We start from the raw sequence: 23,571 nt of genomic DNA on the forward strand, positions 1-23,571 counted from the left end.
GCAGCTTTTTACTCACTTTAATTAAAGCTTCTGAATTCTGAAAACTTGGTTCAATTTGAAGTTTTCACTCTGCACCACAATCTCGTACCAGACTAATTGAATAATTATACTTAATTTAGTTTTCAGTCTTAGAAAATAATAAAATTTAAACTTTTGTCTTCATGTAAGATTTTGCCATTCCCTTCTCACCACCCAAATATCTGTCTCTCATTTTAATACTACGTTGGTAGGTTAAAGAGCACAAATACTGGAAATAGTTGTTCCTGAAGACCCTCTACCATGTTGCTTAATAGATTATGTTTTTGGTGTTACGTTATTTGTATTTTTTTATGGTAAACTGACATTTCATTGAATGTAAATATGTTCAGAGAATATCCAAAGGCTATCTGTGATATATACAGAGTTGTCTGAGATAAATTTGTTATTTTATAATTTCGTTTTTAAGGAAATTGTTTGTCCTTTGTAGGTTCTTCGTGCTGGAGCAGGTCAGCGCCCTCTTACTCCCAATCAGGGCCAGCAAGGGCAGCAAGCTGAATCACTTGCAGCAGCAAATCCAACTTTGGCTTTTGGTCAGGGTCTTGCTACCGGCATGCCAGGTATATAGTTGGTTAATTGTGGAAATTTGAATAGGCTTAAAATGTTAAATGTAGATTCTCACACTGAGGAGTGAGAAAAATCAAGAAATGTCTTTAAATCTTGCCTACCCTGCAGTGCATTATTTACAACTCAGGTGCCAATAGTTGAAATCAGTATTGTTTGTGAGACAATGACAGGGATGGCAAATATGTGTTAGAATTCTCAAAAACCTTTTTTTCTTAAGTCTGTTTATGGTGTAAATCAAAGCGTCTTTCCAGTGGAGTGTAGCCCAGAATTCTTTTTTTTTTTTTTTTTTAAGATGTTGGGGGTAGGAGTTTATTTATAAATTTATTTATTTTTGCTGTGTTGGGTCTTCGTTTCTGTGCTAGGGCTTTCTCTAGTTGTGGCAAATGGGGGCCACTCTTCATCGCAGTGCGCGGGCCTCTCACTATCGCAGCCTCTCTTGTTGCGGAGCACAGGCTCCAGACACGCAGGCTCAGTAGTTGTGGCTCACGGGCCTAGTTGCTCCGCGGCATGTGGGATCCTCCCAGACCAGGCCTCGAACCCGTGTCCCCTCCATTAGCAGGCAGATTCTCAACCACTGTGCCACGAGGGAAGCCCTCAGCCCAGAATTCTTAATGCAGTGCTTTAAGAAATAAAACCATTAGGTGGTATGTCAAACAAAACCTGTTTGCCATTTCTGCCTTACAAGGATAGTTAGTCATTTAATTAATTAATGTTGAAAAGTGTACAGCTAACATTTTCCACTTAGAACATTGCTCAGTCTTGTTTAGCACATTTATATAGTATTTTAACCTGTTGGTTTTTATAACCTAATGGCATCAGCATTTACTAAAGTTTTCTGCCCGTTGCCACAGTACAACTTTTAGAAAAGGCCAACAAAGTACATTTTTTGTGAAGTAAATTTGTGAAACTAAATACAAAATTAGTACTTTAATATTAAACAGTGGAAGATGGAAGGAAGGTATTTTTCTTAAGCTAATGAAGCAGCACTTGTTATGTTTGGTTCTTTTGAATTTTATTTTATTTAGTTTTATACAGCAGGTTCTTATTAGTTATCTGTTAGCACTTGTTATGTTTTTAAAGGCTACTTTTGAATGTCCGTAGATAATGCATCACTTCCCATTCTATTCCTTCATTTCTCTTCATTCCTGAAGACTCACTTTCAAGCACGCCATCTTTCCACTTTCAGTATATGAGTAGTTACTCCTTCAGCTGTAGATTACAGCTAACCATGGGTTTGAACTGCGTGGATCCACTTATATGTGGATCTTTTTCAATAAATATGTACTATAGTACTACACAATCTGTGGTTGTTTCAATCCTGCGGGGTGCAAAATAGTGGATATGGAGGGTTAACTGTAAAGTTATTTGCAGATTTTCAGTTGCACAGAGGGTTGGTGCCCCAACCCCTGCATTGTTTAAGAGTCAACTATACTGATTAATGAAATACGTGTTCCAGTTTTCATTAATTGTACTGTAGATAAATTTTCTATTCAGATCATTTAGGAGATGTGTTTAATGCATTGGAAATGATCCTGACTTACATGATTGAGGGGTTTTTTTTTACATGCTGCTAAATATTTCTGTATGTTATTTTGAGGAGTTCTGTATCAATTACATTCATTCTGTTCTCTCTGAAATTCTAAGGTCTGAGTTTATCATCTTGTTTAGCCTACTGAATGAAAAAAAGGATGTTAATATTGCTGTCCCTGGAGTACAAATGATAATAGAATGGGGGCATTCCCATTATTTTCCTTTTTTACCCCAGCTGTATACTTGCTTCATGGAAGCTGCTCTCCCAGAGCTGCTGTAGATTAGAGACCCTGGCAAAAGCAGCCCTTAGTGAAATGGACTGTGAAGCAGAAGTTGTAGGCATGTGGAGAGACATGGAACAGGGCTAAAAGAACTGAGCTGGGAGTTTATGAAAGCCACTGCTAAGACCATTCTGGGTTCCTCTTGGGTTTTAGCTATAAATAGAAAAGGCAGAAGAGTCATGGAGTACAACAGTCCCGTCTTACTAGATTCTAAGTAGGATTTTGATTTAAGAGAATGCTTCTGACCTGTGTTTATTTGCTTCTCCCTTTAACTTATTGCTTATTGTTTTAGACTTTTGGTGCTGGGCCTATTACCCATTTCTTATAAATGCCTTTGCTCCTCTTCCTCATATTCACCTCATGTTCTTATTTACTAAAAACATCAAGGTATTTTGCTATTTTTATCAGCTTTGGTCTTCTCAAAATTTATTTTTATGTTCACTTCTTTCCATTCTATAAGAAAGCTCTTTATTGCTTTTTTTGTTTTGTTTTGTTCATCAGTGAACTCTATCTTGGCACACCTAAAAGAAAACCACTTTTTACACGATATTTGTCTAAAAACCATTGACTGTCTTCAGAGTGATGAGAAAATTAAAAGCAGGTAAAACTTTTAGGGAAAAAAACCAAATTATTTTACCTAACCTTCTAAGCCACAACATTTAGTCCCTTTACTACTGTAAAATGTAAAAATCATTTTCACAAAAAGGGCTTTACTAGAAATAATATTTGTGTGCCTAAGTGACTTGTTGACTGTTCATATGATTCCCTCACTGTAAAACTTTAATACCTTCTATACTTTATTCTGCCCAGGACTATGATGAAATAATTCTCCCTTATTCAAATAGTTACATAGATACAAAGTTTTATGTGTTATATCTTTATATGTTTTAAAGATATAAAGCTAATACAAAAGCTTGCTTAGAAAATTGTTTATTTCTTCAAATCTCATGCAGTCCTTAGCTTTTCCACCTTCTGTCCTTCACTTCTCATCCATCAAATCCCTGTTCCTTGTACTGTATTGATTATAGACTTTCAATCCTGCTGCTTGATTATATATGCCATCATTGTTTTTTAGTCTTGTATTTTCAGTCTTTCTCCCTCTGCCACCTCCTTTTCCACAACCACGATGCTAGTCTGCTTCTTCATCCTAAAAAGCTTTATCTCTTGTGCTCCCCTCTTATACTACCTTTCAGAATTTACATTCTACCCCACACTTCTTTTAAGCCCCGCCTCCACGATTCCTTTTCATACGTAGCTCTAATGTAACTCAGTGCCAAAGTATGACTTCCTCTCCTCCATCCTTACTTTTCTCAATTCTTTGTTGTATTACACAACTTTGTTGTATGTCCAATTTTCTGCAACTCCTCTCCACTACATTTGTGTGGTATTTTACTCTCCTGGCTCTCCCATCTTTCTCATTGCTTTTTGTCAGTCTCCCTTTCCTCTGTATATCACTTAAATGTAAAAGACTTTCTGGCTTTAGTGACTAGATGCTTTGGAGTCAGATCTGCCATATTGCTCTGCCAATTAATTGTGTGACCTTGGCCATGTTACTTTCCTCTTTGAACCTTAGTTTCAATATTGGAAAAACAGAGATACTTTATATTTTTTCTGTGGAAGAGTCTTAACTACTTTCATCTTTTCACCTGTCTTTCCTATACCAGTAAACCAGTGAGTTTACGTCTGCATCTTGGATTCTTTTCTAAACACTTAACACATTTCTACATTTGTACAAGATATTACCGTGTATATGTTCCTGCCACTCCTTAAACTGAAAATGTCCAAAAATGAACTCACCTCTCCCAAATTTGCTTATCTTATTGTTTACCCTATTTCACTATTAACCCCGCTATCCCTTTGAGCTAGAAATTTTTGGCTTCATTCTCAGAGTCATCTTTAACTCTTGGTTTTCTTTTGTGCTCCACATTCAGTGACTTGCCAGTTGTTGTTTATTCTCTCATGTTCACTTCTTTTCATCTCTGCTATTCTTGTTCAGCTTCTCCTACATCCTCCCACTAACTCTGTCTGCCTCCAATCTCTTCTGTTTATTTCATCTTTTTATTCTCCCCTCAGTTACCTTTCAAAAATACAGGTTAGTTCGTACCATTCTGCTTCTTAACATTTTCATTAATATAGCTCCAAACTATTGATACCTTTAACCTAATCAGTACTATCCTGGTCCTATGCTTTAACACACTAGACCACATACTGTTCCACAAATATCCTTTTATGCCTTTAGCCCTAGCTAATACTTTTAGTTTAGAATACACTTTTATAAATTTTAAGCAAAATTGGGATATATACTTTTACATTTTCCTTTTTAAAGCCTTGCTTTATACTTTGTGATTAACTTCCCTTCTCATCGTTTAATATGATCCTTTCCACATCTTTCCCAGTGCTTGTTCATTAATACTTATTCCTCCTGGGACTTCCCTGGCAGTCCAGTGGTTAAGACACAGCGCTCCCAGTGCAGGGGGTGTGGGTTCGATCCCTGGTCCGGGAACTAAGATCCCACAGGCCGCGTGGCGCAGCCAAAAAAAAGAAAAATAATCATTCTTTTTGCCGTTCCTGTGGCACATAACTTGCTCCTTTCTTTACTACTTTTGTCTTCCTTGCGTTTCATTTAGCTATTTGTGATTTGTTTTCTTAATTTAATTATTTTACCATGTTTGGAGGTGTAAAGTGTGTTAAAATTAAAGTGGAAGAGTTATGTATTTCTCCCTAAGGAAAGTTATTTGATCAATGTCATGTCTGAAAATAAGTGGCATCTTAGAATTAAGACTATAGTACATTATTTTCGCTACAGATTGTATAATTCTTGAGTGTGGGGACCATGTCTTTTTTAATCTCTTGTGTCTTTTAGATAAGTAACAAAAAGATAATACAATAGAAATTAGAAACTTTTGAACTGCATGATTATGAAAATGCTACATATTTAGACTTGTGGACTACACTTAAAAACAAAACATAGAAGAGGGGTATATAGGCTTTTTTTTTTATTGAAGTATAGTTGATTTACAGTGTTGTTGGTTTCATGTGTACAACAGAGTGATTCAGTTATATTTATTATTTTTCAGGTTCTTTTTCCTTATAGGTTATTATAAAATATTGAGTATAGTTCCCTGTGCTATACAGTAGGTCCTTGTTGGTTATCTGTTTTATATATAGTAGTGTGTATATGTTAATCTGAAACTTCTCTAATTTCTGCCCCCTCTTCCTTTTTAGTAACCATAAGTTTGTTTTCTATGTCCGTGGGTCTATTTCTGTTTTGTGCATAAGTCCATTTGTATTTTTTTTTTTTTTTTTTTTTTTTTAGATTCCACATATAAGCAATGTCATATGATAGTTGTCTTTCTCTGTGTGGCTTACTTCACTTAGTATGATAATCTCTAGGTCCATCCATGTTGCTGCAAATGGCAGGAGTATATAGGCTTCAATGCATACATTAGAAAATAAGTTTCTATCTGGGAACCATAAAAGGAAGAGAATAAACCCAAAGAATTGTAGAAGGAAGCCAAATAATAAAGATAGAAACTGATGTGGATGAAATAGATGACAAACATATAGTTAAAAGAGTCAGGTTATCCCAAAATTTACATCTTTGAAAAGACTAATAAAATTGATAAACCTCTGAGAAGTTCATTAAAAAAAAAGGTAAAGAGAGAAGACATAATAACCAATATCAGAAAAATAAAATAATCATAAGAGGGTATTAGGAACCAATCTCATGTTAAGAAATTGGAAATTGTAGACAAAATGGACAAATAACTAGAACAGTGTAACCAAACACACTCAAGGATACATAGAAAATGTAAAGTTCATTACCATTAAATCAATTGAGTAATCAAAAATATTCCAAGAAAATTCCAGACCAGCACAACTTCAGTGGTGAATGATATCAGGCATTCAAGGAAGAAATAATTCCAACAATTCCAATTTTTAAAATTCCAGAGAACAGATAAAGAGGGTGTTCTTCCCATGCCATTTTATGGTACTAGCATTATCTTGATATTAAAACCCGTCAAACAGTGCAGAAAAGGAAAATTGTAGGCTCATCAGACTTATGAACATGGATTTAGAAATCCTCAAATATTAGCAAACCAGATGTAGCAATATAAAGCAGGATAATATATCATGAACAAGTTGGTTTTATCCCAAGAATGCAAGATGAGCATTAGCAAATCACAGTGTAATTTGCCACATTAAAAGATGATAATCATAAGAACTTCTCAAAAGATGCAGGAAAAGCATAATAAATTTATATATTGACTTAAAAAAAAAAAAACCTCTTTAACAATTATGAACCAGAAGATAACATCTTTAATATGCTGGGGAGTCGGGAGGGAATTAAACACCCTACCCCACTTCCCAAGGATGATAGACTTTGCTATTTATAGGAAATACTTGAAAGTGTTCCATCTAAGACTGGGAATAAGACAAGGATTTCTGCTAACGATACTTCTCTTCAACATTATATTAAAGAGCCTAGCCAGTATATAACATGAGAGAAATTCTAGTAAAATGAATAAGTTCTGTAAATAGAAAAACACAACTGTCATTTGCAGAAAATATGATTGTATTAACTGAATCTGCAGATAAAGTATTAGAATTAATGTGTTTTTGTTAAGGTTTTTGGATATAAAAATCAGGTTAAAAATCTTTCTGTTAACCAACAGCCTTTTCTTTTTCTTTTTCTTTTTTTTTTCCGACATGCTGCGCTGCTTGCGGGGTCTTAGCTCTCCAACCAGGGATTGAACCCAGGCCCACGGCAGTAAAAGCGCTGAGTCCTAACCACTGGACTGCAAGGGAACTCCCAACACCATAATGTTTTGAAATGAAAAATTTGAAGGTTATTATTTACAGTAGTCAGAAGTACCTAGGAATAAGTCTAACAAAAAATGTGCCCAGTTTCTATGGGAAGCAGCTTTGTTTAGACATTAAAGGAGACCTAAATAAACAAACCATTGGGCAACTCAGTATTTTAAACATGCCAGTTCTCCCCATATTAACCTGTAGTTTCAGTGCATTTCCAATCAAAAATCCCAATGGGTTCTTTTGGTGGTTCTTTTTGACAGCTGATAACTAAAATTTAATGAAAATGCAGAGTCAAGATTAGCCAAAACATTCTTAAAGAACAAAAGTAAGTAGAAGGACTTGCTCTGTTCTAACTTACAGAGTAAGATTTACTCTAAAGCTGCAGTTGAATTACTGCATGGACAAACAGACCAGTGGAACAAAGTAGAGACCCCAAAAGTGAGATTCCCAAAAGAAATGGCCACCTAATTAATAGCAAAGAAAGCAGCAAAAAGCAGTAGGGAGGAATGAATGACTTGTTTTATAAATAAGATGAAATAAAGAAAATTGATGATTTGGGCAACAAATTGAACCGCTGCCTTATCCTGTGTTCAGTACTCAGCTCCATTTGGATTTTAGACGTAAGTGTGGAAAAGTGGAATTTTAAAGCTATTAGAAGATAATATAGGGAAATTTTTTTATGAAAATAAAGGAAATAATAAATGTGAACCCATTACTTCAAAAGTCACCATAAAGAGAATCACAGGTCAGGCTAAGAATGGAAGAAGATATTTGCAATACATTAAAACGGTGAAACTCCTGAATTCAGCATACATAAAGAATTATAAATCAATAAGAAAAGGCAGACCAATAGGAAAATGGGTGAAAGAGACTTGAACAGCTGTTTCCCCAGAGGAAATCCCAGTGTCTAATTAGCATATGAAAAGATGCTCAGCCTCCTTATGGGGAGAGAAAATCAAAACCACAACAGAACGCTTCTGCCTGTCTTTCAGGTTGGCCAGTTTTTAAAAGTCTGACATTATCAAGTATTACTGAAGTCATGGAGCAATGGGAACTCTAATACCAAGGTGGTAAGCATGTAAATTTGCACAACCACTTTGAAGGCAGCTTGGCATTATTTGCCAAAGTTTGAAAATACACATGCCCTTTGGCCCAGGGTGTCAACTACTAGATATATACCTTAGATTAGAGAAATATGTACACATAACACACCAGCATACATATACAAAAACGTTTATGGCAGTCCTGTTGGCAGTGGCCCCAAACTGGCAACCGTGTAAGTGTAGAATAGATAAATTCATTGTGGTGTTTGTCCAATGAGGTGCTATACAATAATGAAGATGGAAACTAGGTCTCTGTATAACCACATGGATGAATCGTACCTAAAATTTTTTAAATAATTCAAACCAAATGATTGTTTAGAGAGAAGTGTTTATGGGAAGTAGAATGTGTAACTCTAAGGGAAAGAGAAGACTGGTAGAGCAGGGACTTTCAAGAGGTGGGATGCTGGGCAATTTTCTGTTTCTTGGCTTGGATGGTAGTTATACTTTTTTGTGTTGTTGTCATTATGATGTACTGTTTTTTGTACTTTTTATGTTTTATTTCACAATAACAATAAAAATTTTTAAGCACCTAAGTATCATGCTCTGCTAATCAAGTACATTTTCTGGTTAAGAAAAAAATTACTCTCAGCCCCCTTTGTGTAGCTTGCCTCTGGTCTTTTTCAGCAAAACTCCTCAAAAGCATTTCTGTACTTGTTTATGGTTCTTCCATTCTTTACTGAGTTCACTACAGTTTGGCTTTTATCCTTACCAGAATGGCTTCCATGTTGCTAAGTTCATTGGTCAGGTTCTCAACTCTTAATGGCTTTTAGTAGCATTTGACATTGTTGATCACTCAGTCTTTGTTCAAATTCTTTTTTCTTTGGCCTCCAAGAGACCAAATTGTTTGAATTTTCTTTCTTCTTTACTGGCTATTTCCTCTCAGTCTCTTCCCTTGTTCCTGCTCTCTCCAACCTCTTAATGTAAAGTACCCTCAGGCCATAAGCCCTGCCCTTTTATTTTCTTGGTGATTTTGTCCTTTTTAGCTTATACCATCCTTATGTTGACCACTCCCATATTTATAATTCCAGCCTGAACCGCTCTCCTGAACTCTAGACTTGCATATCCTATGTGACAGTTACAGTTGGATATCTAATAATCTTCTCAAATTCATCATGTTCACTCCATGAGGAGAGGGCTTGAAAGCTTTATATTCCCTCCTAGGTTTTGCCTGATGCTTCTCTTCATTTGGCTGTACCTCCTAATTCATATCCATTGTATTAGTAAAATGGTAATTGCGAAGCAGAATTACTGTATTTAATTAAAACAGCCTTTGCATATGAAAGTTTTGGTCTTAGTGGGAAAAGTAGTGTTTAAATTTAAAAGTATCCAAGGTTGCCAGTGCAGTTTTGCAAGTGGTCCTCAGACTTTTGAGCCTGAGTCTCTGTTACTGTATAAGACAGCCTTTCTCAACCTGCGTTCTGGGAGAGAATAAGCCCTATTGCCTTGAAGTATCCACGGTATATATATATAGTTAACTTCTCTCCCATGCAGCTTGAGTGGTACTTACTATGCACCATCCTTGAGAGAATTGGCAAAATAGTCAGTTTTCTGTTAGAAATAGTCATTTTCTGTTCTGTGGTTCAGATGAGGAGTCCCTACTGAGAAGGTCTATAAAGAGATAAACTTCACTCACCTGTCGTTCTGAATAATGCAAATTGTCACCTGCCTTGTGGTCAAGGCTGTAATAAAACTAATGCCTATGTGATTTTTATTCAGATTGCAGCTTGAGAACCTTTACAAATTGACTGTTAAACCTTATGATTTTGAGTTATCTGTTTATATCATGACTTAATTTTTAAAGGGCTGCTTACAAAGGGAATGCTGGTAATGAGGCATTTGGTTTAGAAATTTACTAAAATTGCATAATAAATCGTACAGCGTTCTCCCTCACTTCCCGTAATCTTTCTATCCATTCTACTCTCGGGACAACTGACTAAATGGTAATAACCTTCAAGCATCAGCCCTTGATTACCTGTGGTTTCAGTATCAAGGAATATATCTCATCATTTTGTTGTCCATAAGCAAGAGGCATCTCTGGTTAAAATTTAGGGAAAAAATTTACTTGTGCTTTAGTACATTTTCATATATTTAGTAATACCTTCTCAGCTGTGTTTGCTTTTATATGGTGACTAACGTTTTTATATTAACAGTATAAATAGCTGTGTTGATAACACAAATGCGGGGGAAAATAAATACATGTTTTCTATAATGTTTTCATTGGTAAACATTTATTTTAATATTATCTAGGCTATCAAGTACTAACTCCAACTGCCTATTATGATCAGACTGGTGCCTTAGTGGTTGGCCCTGGAGCAAGAACTGGCCTTGGAGCTCCAGTTCGATTAATGGCTCCAACACCTGTTTTAATTAGTTCAGCAGCAGCACAAGCTGGTAAGTGTCACTGACATTTTCAGGGATAATATTTTTCTGGTGTTTGAGATGTTTCAAAAATAGAAAATGGTTTTCTGGGTAGTTTTAAGAAGTGTCTGAAATTTAATTTACAGCAGCAGCAGCAGCAGCTGGAGGAACTGCAAATAGTCTCACAGGCAGCACAAATGGTCTCTTCCGGCCACTTGGCACTCAGCCACCACCGCAGCAGCAGCAGCCGCAGCAGCCAAGCACTAATCTGCAGTCGAATTCATTTTACGGGAGCACTTCTTTGACTAATAGCTCCCAGAGCAGTTCTTTATTTTCTCACGGACCTGGCCAACCTGGAAGTACATCTCTTGGCTTTGGAAGCAGTAGCTCTTTGGGTGCTGCTATAGGCTCAGCCCTCAGTGGATTTGGCTCATCAGGTAAGTTTCTTTTTAAGATGAGTGTACTCTGCTAAGTGGACATGAGGTATATGTGTTTGTTTTTAATACTAATATAAGCAGTAATAGCTTGTGGTATAGAAAGGACAGGAATAAGATACTGGTTTATTGGTTTAGTTTTGTAGCTGAAAAACCACCTCCTGTAACATTTAGGAATGCTTAACTCATTTCAAGCAGCCCATGCTTTACTCAAATATAATACATTTTCCCCTAGCTTTAAGAACTATATTACTGTAATTTTTGTTTTAGTAAGGTTTGTTTGGGATAATATGTATTATGCTAATTACTAGCTCTTCCCTTTGCTCTATAATATTAATGTTCGAGGAAGTAAATATTTTTGCCATCTTAAGTTTCTGGTGTTTTAAAATAATTTTTGTGTGCTCATCAGATGATTTATTCTTATTAAATGCTAATGGTTGTTAATGATCTCTATTTGGTATAATATATAAAAATAAAATATGATGTAATGTTCTAAACAGAAACCCCTAAGATAAATATGCCTATCTTTATATTAAACAACTTAGCCTTTATCACTAAAAGTTCATTTAAAAGGACTTTTTTTTCCCATATCCTAGTTTTATATATAATCCTTAAGAAATCCAAATTTTAAATAGCTTCACAAAATAAATAATTTACCCACACAAACTGATTTTGTAACTGAGGAAGAGCTGAAATCAGAAGAGGCCCACACTGACACCCTGTTGACACACATTGTGTTATCAGTCTCTGGTGTTTCCAGAGTATTCAGGAAACAGAAAAAACAGCTTACTCTCATTCTCTTGGTACAATTGACAGCCTTTTCTTTATGAGGGGCAGGGCCGTTTATTCACACCTCAAGAGGTTTTTTATTCCTCTCGTGTCCTTGAGTCTTAAAATCTGGTTCTCATCTGTTTTCCCACCACATTAAATTATATTCTTTTCTGGTGTGAAAAATGGCAAAATTAACACATGCCAGTCATTACTAACTGTGCTTGCCAATTTTCTAAGACAGTATCTTCTGAACTTCTTGAACATTCATATTTATAAATATGATGGTCTAGAACAACTATAAACTTTTAGGTGCAGAATGCTTTTTTGTTACAATGAAATACAAAAGGGAAATATATTTGCCTAATACAAAATTACCTAAAGAAATGGGCATGGGAACTTCTGAGGAAAAGTCTAGTGAACATAAAGACTGTTTAGTCGTACTTTTCCTGTTTGATTTTTTTTCATTCCTTTTGGAGCTTAGTCTTTTTATCTCTCGCCCAAGTGCCCCCATAGACTCATTTTTTTTTTCTAACACAATTGACAAGCATTTTCCCCAGATAATCCTAGATTGCTGGAGAAAATCAAAAGAACATATAACTATAAAAAAAAAATTTTGTGTGGCAATAACTAGTTTCTATAGATTGTAGACCCTAAATAATCCAGGAAAAATAGAGAAAAGACTTGATAAATCTCATGTTCCCTTTTCTAATAAAATGTCACTGATGGTCTGGTATAGATTTGTAGGAACTCCAAATTCCCATTTGTCTCTTAGTTGTTAAGAGCCTTCCCCCTGCATTCAGGAACTGGTGAGCCATCAACATTTTGTTCTCTACACATGTCCCCTGCAGATGCCTCTTTCCCAAAAACTAATTATCTTCATTCCTCCCTTATTTATGAGCATTGCTTACTCCATTCTGATTTCCAGTTTGGGGTACCTCTGTTTTACCTTGCTTCAGAGGACATTAACAGTTGCCACCGGTAAATACCAATAAATAACCTGTCATCTCCCTCCTCGTGGACATTTCATGAGCGTTCATTCAAGTGCTGCACTTAGGTACTCTTTGAAGTCTACCCATTGCCTTTTTACATTATGGCAATTGCATACCTATATGAAATCTAAAATGTAATGTGTTTATGTGCTCATGTACACACACAGTAACATGTACACACTCTTTTACCCACATGATGAAATTATTAATGCTTAGTAGTGTTAAATACCCCAGTTTATAACTCAGCTCACCAGGAAGCTTAGCCATTGTAATAAAGTAATTAAATCACCATTTCTATGACCCATTAGAATGTTCTTTTACAACTGAAAGTTTGTAATTTAACATTTTATCCACAGTTGATAAATGATTAGTGACTCCACTGTCTAGCCGCTTAGATATTTTAGGTATACTTTGTTTTATATTTTGTAGTCATACTGTTGTAAATAATTTAGGCATATAGTAAAATTTAAGGAGCCAGCTTGTTAGGTTTAAAGTAAAGCTATTTCTGAATTACTTTTAAATGTTCGGCTTGGCTTTTCCTTTTTAGAGGAAAATAATATCGCATGTGTCAAAACTATGGTTTCTTTGATTATTTGCCAGGGGAATGATAGTGCTGCTGCTCTCATTAGAGAGCTTTTGTCTTTTTCCTTGTCATATAAATTGTTTTCTGAAATAAATAGGAATTTTAAATGTAGCCATGTTTTAGAAGAATCACTTTGACAGTGTCCTTTTAAATTAGCATAGTTAATATAGCCATTGACAATTTTGCCAAAACCATTCTTACAACAGTGTTTATTTTTTGCTATTAAAAATGCATATAGTTACTAGTATTTCCCTGTAATATATCTTAAAAAGTGAGAATTTCAATAAAACATGATCAGTCTTCCAGAAACTGCACTCACTCTGGTTTAAAAGATTGAATACTGTTCATATAATATTTTGCTTAATACAGTAGTGTGAGCCTGGTATTTTTCCTTTATAGAATTTTAAATTTGGTAAAACCAATGTAATTACATTTCCTATCTGTATTAATAAGCTTAACTTGGTCTACCATCATGTGCTCTGCTTAATTTTTCTCTTTAATCTGTACCCTTATGATCTGTTTATAATTGACTTGCTATTAGAAAACCACAACCTAATAGAAACTTTAAAATTCTCGCGAAAAGAATTACCATATTGGTCCGAATATAGAGCTTGTCCTTAAAAAACTTGATAGGTTAAGAAATGTATTATGAAATTATTTTGGATGTAAAAGGCTTCAGTTTAAAAAGGCTTAGAAACAGTAAAAAACATACTTGAAAATATGGGCTCTAAGTGTGACTTATGAATTGGGAGTTTTGGACAACCCTTTTAAACACTTAGTAAAGAATTTGATTATCCAAATATATGTTGATTAACAGCCAGATCTTGTTGCTTTTCTGAGCATGCATAGCTATATGGTAATGTGAACCTACCATTTTTTTATGATTTTATGAAGTACAAAAGAAAAAAACTAGAAGGTTAATAGTTGAATTGGGGATTAAGTGAAAAACAAAAAAAAATTGGTATGTAGTACAATAAGGGATGTGATATAATTGTATACCATATAAGAAAAGAAAGGCTGATCAGTCTTTACTTGAGTAAGGGGCTCATGAGGCCAGAAATAGAATCTTAGGAATAGAAGATCCTGAGGGGTAAGTGAACACATGTCTTTGGTTGATAACAGTAATGAGAGCTATCAGTTTTCTAAGAGAAAGTTTGATTTTTCCATATGTATTTTGTAATTTAGTTGCTGAAGGATAGGGAGAATGTGTAGTGTGAAAAGTACTGAGGAGTTAGCTGCCATCTATACTTCACAGCTGACTAATATTCGGGCCAATATGGACTTTAAAGGACTATGGTTTGAACACAAGCTGGAAGCCAAATCAAATGTGAATGGTGAGGGAAATGTATTAATATTCTGTTTATCAGTATAATCTTTTCTTGGCATTGGGTTGAAGTCTAAGAACTTGGTTCCAGAGATTAGGATACTACCAAAATTTAACCTTATTGGAATTTAATCTCTAGCATATCCTAAAGCAGACAACTTACAATTTCAGGGTTTATAAATCATACCAGGGTATTAAAGCACAGTAATCATATGTGTCAATGGTAAATATGTGTGAAATAATGAACATATGAGTGACTGCTCTTAAATATTTGGTTATTTTCTTGGGGTGCATTTATACCCTTTTATGATTAATAAGTTAGTATGTATAGTTATCACAGTAATTATCTTCTCTATAATGTTTCTAAAAATAATTATTGTGATCACTTCTGTTATTTCCCAGCAAGAGTTGGGGATAGGTTTTATTCAGTTAACACTGTATGTAATTAGGGTTTTTTTTATTTCTTCTTCAGTTGGCAGTTCTGCAAGTAGTAGTGCCACAAGGAGAGAGTCTCTATCTACTAGCTCTGACTTGTACAAAAGATCTAGTAGCAGCCTAGCACCCATAGGGCAACCATTTTACAATAGTCTGGGATTTTCCTCCTCTCCAAGTCCAATAGGCATGCCTCTGCCAAGCCAAACTCCAGGACATTCACTTACGCCACCGCCATCACTTTCATCACATGGATCCTCATCCAGTTTGCATTTAGGTAAAAAAAAAAAACCAAAACCCTTTTTATTTGTATGTATACATGTGAGTGTGTTTGTGTGTGTGTTTTATAATATGTGTAAAATATTTAATGTTGGATAAAACATGCCAAATTGCTTTTGCTTATAGATACTAGCCTTTTGAAAAAGTTCTACTTTTGTGAAAATTCAAAGTGAGGGTCTAATGTACAGTAAGGTAAAGACCCCTATTGTATCTTATGTTCCTTTTATGAAATACAGTGGTGTGTTTTTTTTCTCGTCTGTGCTTTTGATTTGTGTGTGTTTTAGATCATCTGAAAAGTCAATTATTTATACGTGATAGTGAAAGAAATTTCACGATCAGATGTTTGTGCACACCATATAAAATGGATAAGTAATAAGAGCCTGCTGTATAAAAAAGTAAAATAAAATTCAAAAAAAAAGTTTGTGCACACCAAAAGCAATCATTAGTCACAAAGTTTTTGAATTTAAATAATTTAGTTTAGTATGATGGTTTTTGCTTTGGCCTTTGAATGCCTGGCCATTTTACCACAGGGTATATGAATTGAGTATGTTTGTGAGTTAGAGAATCTTATTATGTATGGGTTTGGTCCATGTAGTTCTCTTACTTTTAAACACATTGTTTAAGAAAAAAAATGTTCTAGGCTTGCTGTACCCTTGAAATCGGAACATTTAGAACTTTGGTTTATATCTGTATATTAAAATCGCCCCCACCCCAAGATTATTTGAATTGGTGGTTACCTTTTTCCCACTCCAGGAATTATTTAGCCATGTAGTTAACAGTATATTTTGAAGGGTTTTTGGATATCAGAGGCTGTGTATGAATCCCTCCCTGTCTCTTCAAAGAAAGTATTTAATTAAAATTAGATTTTGAATTTTTGTAATTCTAGTCATTTCAGCTAAAACTGAGAGATTCTATTGCTGATTCTTATGTGCTTAGGAAGATTTAAATCAGCTTGTGATTTAAAAAGTAATGTTGCTTTTGTAAGCAGATATATTATAAATTAGTGATTATGTTTGACCCCGCCATCCCCATCATAAGGCTATAGTTATTTTTTCCTAAAGCTCAGTAATATAGTGAGTGTCCATGTAACAAAGGAATATTTTACAGTGATGATCATTTAGATTTATGTTATTACAAAGTGGGCTAGATTTCTTTTTTAAAGACTGGTCCTCCACCCCAAATTCTGGGCCTTTGCTCTTTTTGGGGATATTGACTGTGTACAACCAATTAATTTATTTGAGTGGGGTCCTAAGATCTGCTTTGCAGCACTGTTTGTGTAAACTTATCAGTTTTTAGCCTACCACTTTCCTTCATTTATCTTTTCTTAGTCATAGGAGCTACTCAATTCCTGATTTTTATTATTGCTATTCAGACCCATTCCTACAACTCCCATATAAAACATGCCTTTGAGACTTTGAAATTGACACCAAAATTTGGAACAAAGCAAACCTAAAAATAGCCTTTCGTAATAGTTTTGTGTTTTATTTGTTAAGATTATATTTGTTGCGTCCTGTCATTTTTTTCATAGATAAGTTTCAGATCAGATTTCTGTCAACTGTTACTGCTTACGTTGTGCTTTAGTGCCTGTGTAAATGGCATTAATTATTCTACATAGCTTGTTTAGAAATTGGTTTATAAATGACTTTTTAGATGTCTCTAATTAAATAGCAATCTAGATTTTTTTTTGACTATAAAGAACCCAGGCATATAGATGCTTCTAGAAGGAATTCTAGTCTGTTATGAGAAGTAATCATCGTGTGGGCCAGCAGTTCTACATTGTAGCCTGATACTTTTGTACCCATAGTTTAAGCTAAACTCCTTAGTTTAGCTTCACCTTGAAATCTAATATTTCTAAATCTAGTATTTATTTAATCTAGTATTTAAACACACCTCTGATAGAAATTGTCTGTAGATTATTTTCTTTTGTGATTCCTCAGTTTCTTTTAGCTTTAGTCATATTATGACTAGCAACCTGTTTGTTAACAAGGAATAGACCTTGCCAAGTTGAAAATAATTAAGTAGATTTCATAAATTTGCTCTTTGTATAGTGTTCATGGAAATAATCTATCTTTTGTTTTCATGTCATTGAATCACGATGCAAGACTTACATGCTCTCTGGTCTAAAAAATATATATTTTAAATTGTATATCCCCGAAGTGGATTTCTTCATGAATCAAGTTATCAAGGCTGCTGATTGATAAAATACCTATGAAAATGAATTTGCATAGCCATTTAAAAAATAATCTTACTCTGCTCACATATTAAGAATATAATATCATAAAATAGGGATAAATTCTCAGTTTCATTAGAATTGGTTGTAATTAATTAGTTCCAGCTGATTTTCTTATGAGATTTTTAAGACATATAGCCATTGTAGTTATTGGTAGGCCTGGATATCGATATTCTTAAAATATTGGATGAAACAGGTAACTTTCTTTAACAAAGATGTTTCATTTTTTAAAAAATAGTTGTCATTTGATCAACATAAGTATTTTTAGCAGGATGACCAGTAGTCACTTTGTGATTGAAGAACAAGTATTTCAACTGATGAATTTTGGTTGTTCATTTTTTTATAACCTAAAATATTTTTGTTAAGATTTGCAACCTTGTTGCTTTTTAAATATATTGAAGTCAGAAACATGAGAAGTAATTTTATCTTCCATATTCTAGTATGAAATTTCTAAGAGATAGAGATTCCTTTTTTAAAAACAATTATAGCCACAAAATCATTATCACGCCTTTTAAAATTTATAAATTCTCATTACTCTAATTGACTTAAATGTCTTTTTACAGTTGTTGTGTTTCCATCAGGGTCCAAATAAGGTCCGTCATTTGTTTGATGTCTTTTAATATGGAACCATTTCCCCATCCTCTTTTTTTTTTCCTTCACATTTATTTGTTGAAGAAACTTTGTCCTGTTGAATATCCCACATTCTGGACCTCAATGGTTTCTTCTCCATGGTGGTATTTAACATGTTCTTCTATTCTCTGAATTTCCTGTAAAGTGGAATTTAGGGGTTTGATCTGGTTGGTTTGCTTTGCTATTTGGTTCTGTATTTCTGCTGCACCGTATCAGGAGACACGTCTGGTTATTTCCTTTGTGAGGTTGTCTGCCAGATCCACCTAATGACTTAGCAGCCTTTGATCATCACCTAAGTATTTCTTCAGAGGTTGCAAAATGATGATGCTCTGACATTCGTTTTACATTTGTTAGCTGGAATTTTTCTATGGAAAAGAACTTTCATCAGTTGTGAGGTTACCCTAAAATATATAGTTCATATAGGAGTCAGGATAATGCTTGATTTCTTTTCCTTTATTTTCTGACCTTGGGAAATGAGAATTGAGAATGAGTTGATGCCCTAGCAACTTCTAAAGGTGACTTGCAGGGTTTTTTTGTTTTTTGTGTTTAAGTCATCATTGTTCCCTATAGTGTAAATTGATGGATTTTAGGATAGTTGTTGTTTCAGTCCATTGCAGACTGGGAGATAACACTTTTTATACCTTTTCTTGATGCTAAAATATTACTATGTTTGGCCATTTGGAGTCCCTTCAGATTGGATCCCACGTTGACTACAACTTGTTAAAAGCAGCGCTTAAAATACTGATCAGAGAAACAAGTGGAAAAGAACAAGGAAGGAGAACAACTTTAAGATTAGTGGTTTTTATCTTGAAATGCAAAGAACTATGTCAAATTCTGGGCTTCAAGTTCAGCCTTGAATATTAAGTGAATTATTTTCTCATGTTATACTGATGTATAGAGTTGGGGGAAAAAATCTTCTACCCCTAGTTGTTTTTTTTAACTCTTTATGATAGAAGTCAGTCTCTTATTTTGAGATACGTTGCTCCCAGTAAAAGAAGATTAAATATTTCAAGTATTATTTAATTCATCTACCTGGAGCTAGCTAACTAGTTCTTTCCTTCCTTGTTTCCTTTCTTTTTCTTCTTTGGTTAAACGTTTAAAATATGTTAGTGATTTCTTATTTACTCTAATCTTTATGCTCATAATAGATTGATATGGAACTTCTTGGGTATAAAGTAGCATTTTGTGTTTTTATTTGACTTAGGGTTTGACAAACTAATGGCTTCTTCCCTTGTACCTCTTCATTTTTGAACTGGCTTGTTTTTTCTTAAGAAAAGGGTGATAAAAAGTCTAATTCCAGCTTTGAATTCAGTGAAGTTAGTTAATTCAAAGGTGGCTGTCAGTTTTGAAGATTCCTTAATGTCATGTATTCAGTAGTCACATAGTGCTTTAACTTGCAGTAGATTAAAAAACTTTATAACCTATCTTCTCTCCTAATCACAGAAAATTTTATATGAAACATAGACATGGTACTATTAACTGTTAGAGTCATTTTCCCTGTTCAGTAGTAGTTAATCTGTTGAAATTGCTGACCTTTGGCAGATTTGGTCATCCGCTTCTCTTAGAATGAGATGTTTGAGAATTAAAACAAGTATGGCCAAATTGGTTGTAAGGCTGTGTGCGGTTTTTCTGAGTTTCATATATGGTTCTTAAAGCAGAAAACAATATAAATTATTTTGAAGTTTTCATTGAAAGTATTATTATCCTTTAAGTAGCAAGTTCCCTGTAACTGAATAGCATTTGATAGTTTTGTAAAGCACTTTCATATTCATTATTTCATTTCATCCTAATTGTTAACATAAACTGGCTGAGTGATCTGCCCATTAAAGATGAGACAGTTATAGGTCATATGAGCCCAAGAGACTTGCCCAAACCAGTAAGTGGCAGAACTGAAGCTAGAACACTGTTCTGACTCCTGATACTATCTTTTCTTTTTCTGTTCTGCTATTCTATAATGAATTGAACAATTTTACAAAGTATATCAATAACAATATTCTACTCAGCCTCTCAAATTTAACCTCACAATGGTGTAGGTTATGTGTTTTTAAAATGTGTATATAAGATTACTAGACTTCTAGATCCCTTTCTCAGTTATTCTTGAGATTTATAGAAAAGCTCTTATCTACTGTATGAAATAAGAATATGTGTTACTCATAAGGCAGGCCACTCAGGGACTGAATATATGTTGGACAACAGGACTGAATAGATAGGACAACATGCTCAGCTCTCAACAGAATATTATTTACAGGTTCTCATGGTATAAATGAAATCACTGCTTCAACCCATTGGTGCATCGAAAAGTCATTTATTTGTTGAAAAGTATGAAATATGTTGTGGAAAAGTTCTAAAATTATTACTTGTGTGGAAGAATTTATTTTATGTTTCATTTCTGTGTACAAATTCATTAGTCTTAGTTCTGGTTTGGGGTCACAATGATTAATTTTTGCCCTTATTTTTACCCATTATCCTCTAATAATGTTATCTATGACTTTGTGCTTCTAATGACTGAGAATGTTTTCACCAGCTAATTCAGTTAAGGTATAATCTCAGATTTGAGACTAAAAAATACTTGATGATTCGATTCAGTGGTTTACCATACCAGAATCACTTGTAGTGCTTGTTTAAAATACCTAGAATGAGGAGGTGAACGATTTGGAAATGTGTGGCAACAGTTTTCGCTTGTCATCATGATTGTGGGGGTTCTGTGGACATTAAATACCCAGCAGCCAGATGCTAAACTTTTCATTTAAAAAGGATTATCCCACTGAAATTTCCAGTAGCACTCAGGTGAAGAGAGACACCTTGGGACAATTCATAGTTTATAGAAGGCGTTACTCCAGTTCACACTTCTTTGTAACTCATAATTCCTGGATCTCTAGTGTGTTATATGAGCCTTTGATCTTGTCCCCCATCATCTCCCTAATGGATTTCTTTCTTCCTGCCTTGTTTCTTTCTATTGACCTGAAGTCTGCTTGTGCCATTGCATATTTTAAAATTTTGAAAAGCTTATGGGATGAGAGAAAATAGAAAAGTCTGGTCTCTTACTGAATATGTTTTTAAATATTTTTTTCCTTGATATGTATTTTGCAAATTGGAGCCATTTATTTAATGTTGTTGACTATAATTCTGTATATCATTATTTACTATCATTTGGTTGTTTTACATTTTATTCACTGGCTCTACCTTTCCTTCATATTTGCATTTCAGCTCCTCCCTCAATTGTTTCTCTACCTTTCCTTCTTACTGATATCAAATAAGTCTTCATGTGCCTTAAAAACAATCAAGAATTCACCAAGAACGTACATCATTGCACTGTTTATACACTAAATAATGTGCATTAAGTAAACATAGGATCAAAAAACTTAAAATATAGGCAGATGTGCTTCATGAGAGATCTGCAGCTTTAGCCAAATAACCTTTAAAAATGAATGCAGCATGGGTCTCATGGGGTAATACTGAAAATTGACTTACGTTTAGAATATTTTTACATGAGACTGTTTCCTTAACCAGGAATAGGTCCATTGGAGGAAGGGCAAAATCTTTACACTGTAAACCGTAAAAGCACTGACTGAAGTTAAAGAAGACAAATAAATGAAAGGACATGTCATGTTTGTGGCTTGAAAGACTCAGTATTATAAAGATACCAAGTGTCTTCTAATTGATGTATAGATTTAGCACAATCTCAGTAAGAATATTTCAGGCTTTTTTAAAGAAATTGATAAGCTGATTTATTTAATATGAATGGAAAAACAGAGCCAAGAGTAGTCAAGACAGTCTTGAAGAACAAATTTAGAATTTAATAACTTGGCCAGATATCAAACTTATTAAAACTGCAGTGGTAGTTTTACTAAACTTGTGGTATTGGCACAAGGGTTAGAGAAATAGATTGGTGGAATAGGGGATCCAGAAATAGACCTGCTCGTTTAGTTACCTGATTTGTGGCCACTGGTGCCACTCTGGTGTATTTAGGAAAGGTGGTCTTTTCAGTAAGTTGAACTGGAGCAATTGAATATCCAGATGGGGAGAAATTAACTTTGACTCCTCTTTCACACCACACACACACACAACTTCATTCTCAAAGCAATCAAGGAACTTGCTTGTAGTCATGAAGTTAGTAAGGAACAAAAATTTTGAGTCCAGGTCTACCTGGTTCATTCCAAGGTGTCACACTGCTTCTCAAAGAATGCTTTTATTTCTGTCTACTATTGCTCTAAATAAATAAAGGATCTTTTCCTATTCCCTAAGTTTAGAATTTTTGTGAACTTTTTATAAAATTGTGGTAAAATATAATTTAGCCTATTGTGAGTTGGTGGGGAAAGTGAGTTTGAATGTCAGTATATTGGCATTTTTCACTTGCCTGCAATTGACTTTTTTTGTTTGTTTGTTTTTTTGGCTCCTTTGGGTCTTCATTGTTTCGCGTGGGCTTTCTCTGGTTGTGGCGAGCGGGGGCTTCTCTTCCTTGTGGTGCGCGGGCTTCTCACTGTGGTGGCTTCACTTGTTGTGGAGCACGGGCTCTAGGCGCATGGGCTTCAGTAGTTGTAGCACACAGGCTCAGCAGTTGTGGCTCGCACGCTCTAGAGTGCAGGCCCAGTAGTTGTGGCACACGGGCTTAGCTGCTCCGTGGCATGTGGGATCTTCCTGGCCCAGGGCTTGAACCCGTGTCCCCTGCGTTGATTCTTAATCACTGCACCACCAGGGAAGTCCCCCTGCAATTGACTTTTAATCTAAATTAAATACTTTTTACTTTAAGGATCTCATAATATTTTATTGCTAATTTTTAAATTAAAACTGATCAGATAAGGGTCTTTACATGATATTCTAAATAGGATAGTAATAAGCTTAATTTATACTGAAACTAATCCCTATTTTATGTTTATCTTTTATGTGTAGTTTTATTGGCCCCCATTTAAGAATTCTGGGGTCTCATGAAAATTTTTATTTAATTAATTTATTTTGCTTAATTAATTCACTTAATTTATTCAGCCAGTGTCAGATCCCTATATGCCAGACTGTGCTTGACTTGAGAGACACTTGAAGAAAACATTCTGCCCACCATCATCAAGTTTGATTTTTTTGTGGTAAATACAGATGAGTAAACCAGTAATTACAGTATAATGATTGTAATGCTATTGCCTTATTGCACTTTATTGAACACAGTGATTCTCTCCATTAGAATTATTATCTTTCCTTTCTGGTCTTTTTGTACCAA

At 34.6% G+C, this 23,571-nt stretch overlaps 1 protein-coding gene across 4 annotated transcripts in view; it reads left to right on the forward strand.

Moving 5' to 3' along the window:
- The window catches only part of PUM2 (pumilio RNA binding family member 2), a 70,964-nt gene that overhangs the window by 26,677 nt on the left and 20,716 nt on the right, over positions 1-23,571 (forward strand). For 2 of the 4 annotated variants that reach the window (XM_065891743.1, XM_065891744.1), the window contains exons 9-12: positions 467-596; positions 10,580-10,723; positions 10,837-11,127; positions 15,264-15,500. In XM_065891743.1, coding sequence (XP_065747815.1) covers positions 467-596; positions 10,580-10,723; positions 10,837-11,127; positions 15,264-15,500 — 802 coding nt within the window. The remainder of the gene's footprint in view (positions 1-466; positions 597-10,579; positions 10,724-10,836; positions 11,128-15,263; positions 15,501-23,571) is intronic. The other 2 variants (XM_065891745.1, XM_065891746.1) reach the window with 1 other exon arrangement.

This window comes from Phocoena phocoena, chromosome 14, assembly GCF_963924675.1.
Source record: "Phocoena phocoena chromosome 14, mPhoPho1.1, whole genome shotgun sequence".
Classification (NCBI taxonomy): domain Eukaryota; kingdom Metazoa; phylum Chordata; class Mammalia; order Artiodactyla; family Phocoenidae; genus Phocoena; species Phocoena phocoena.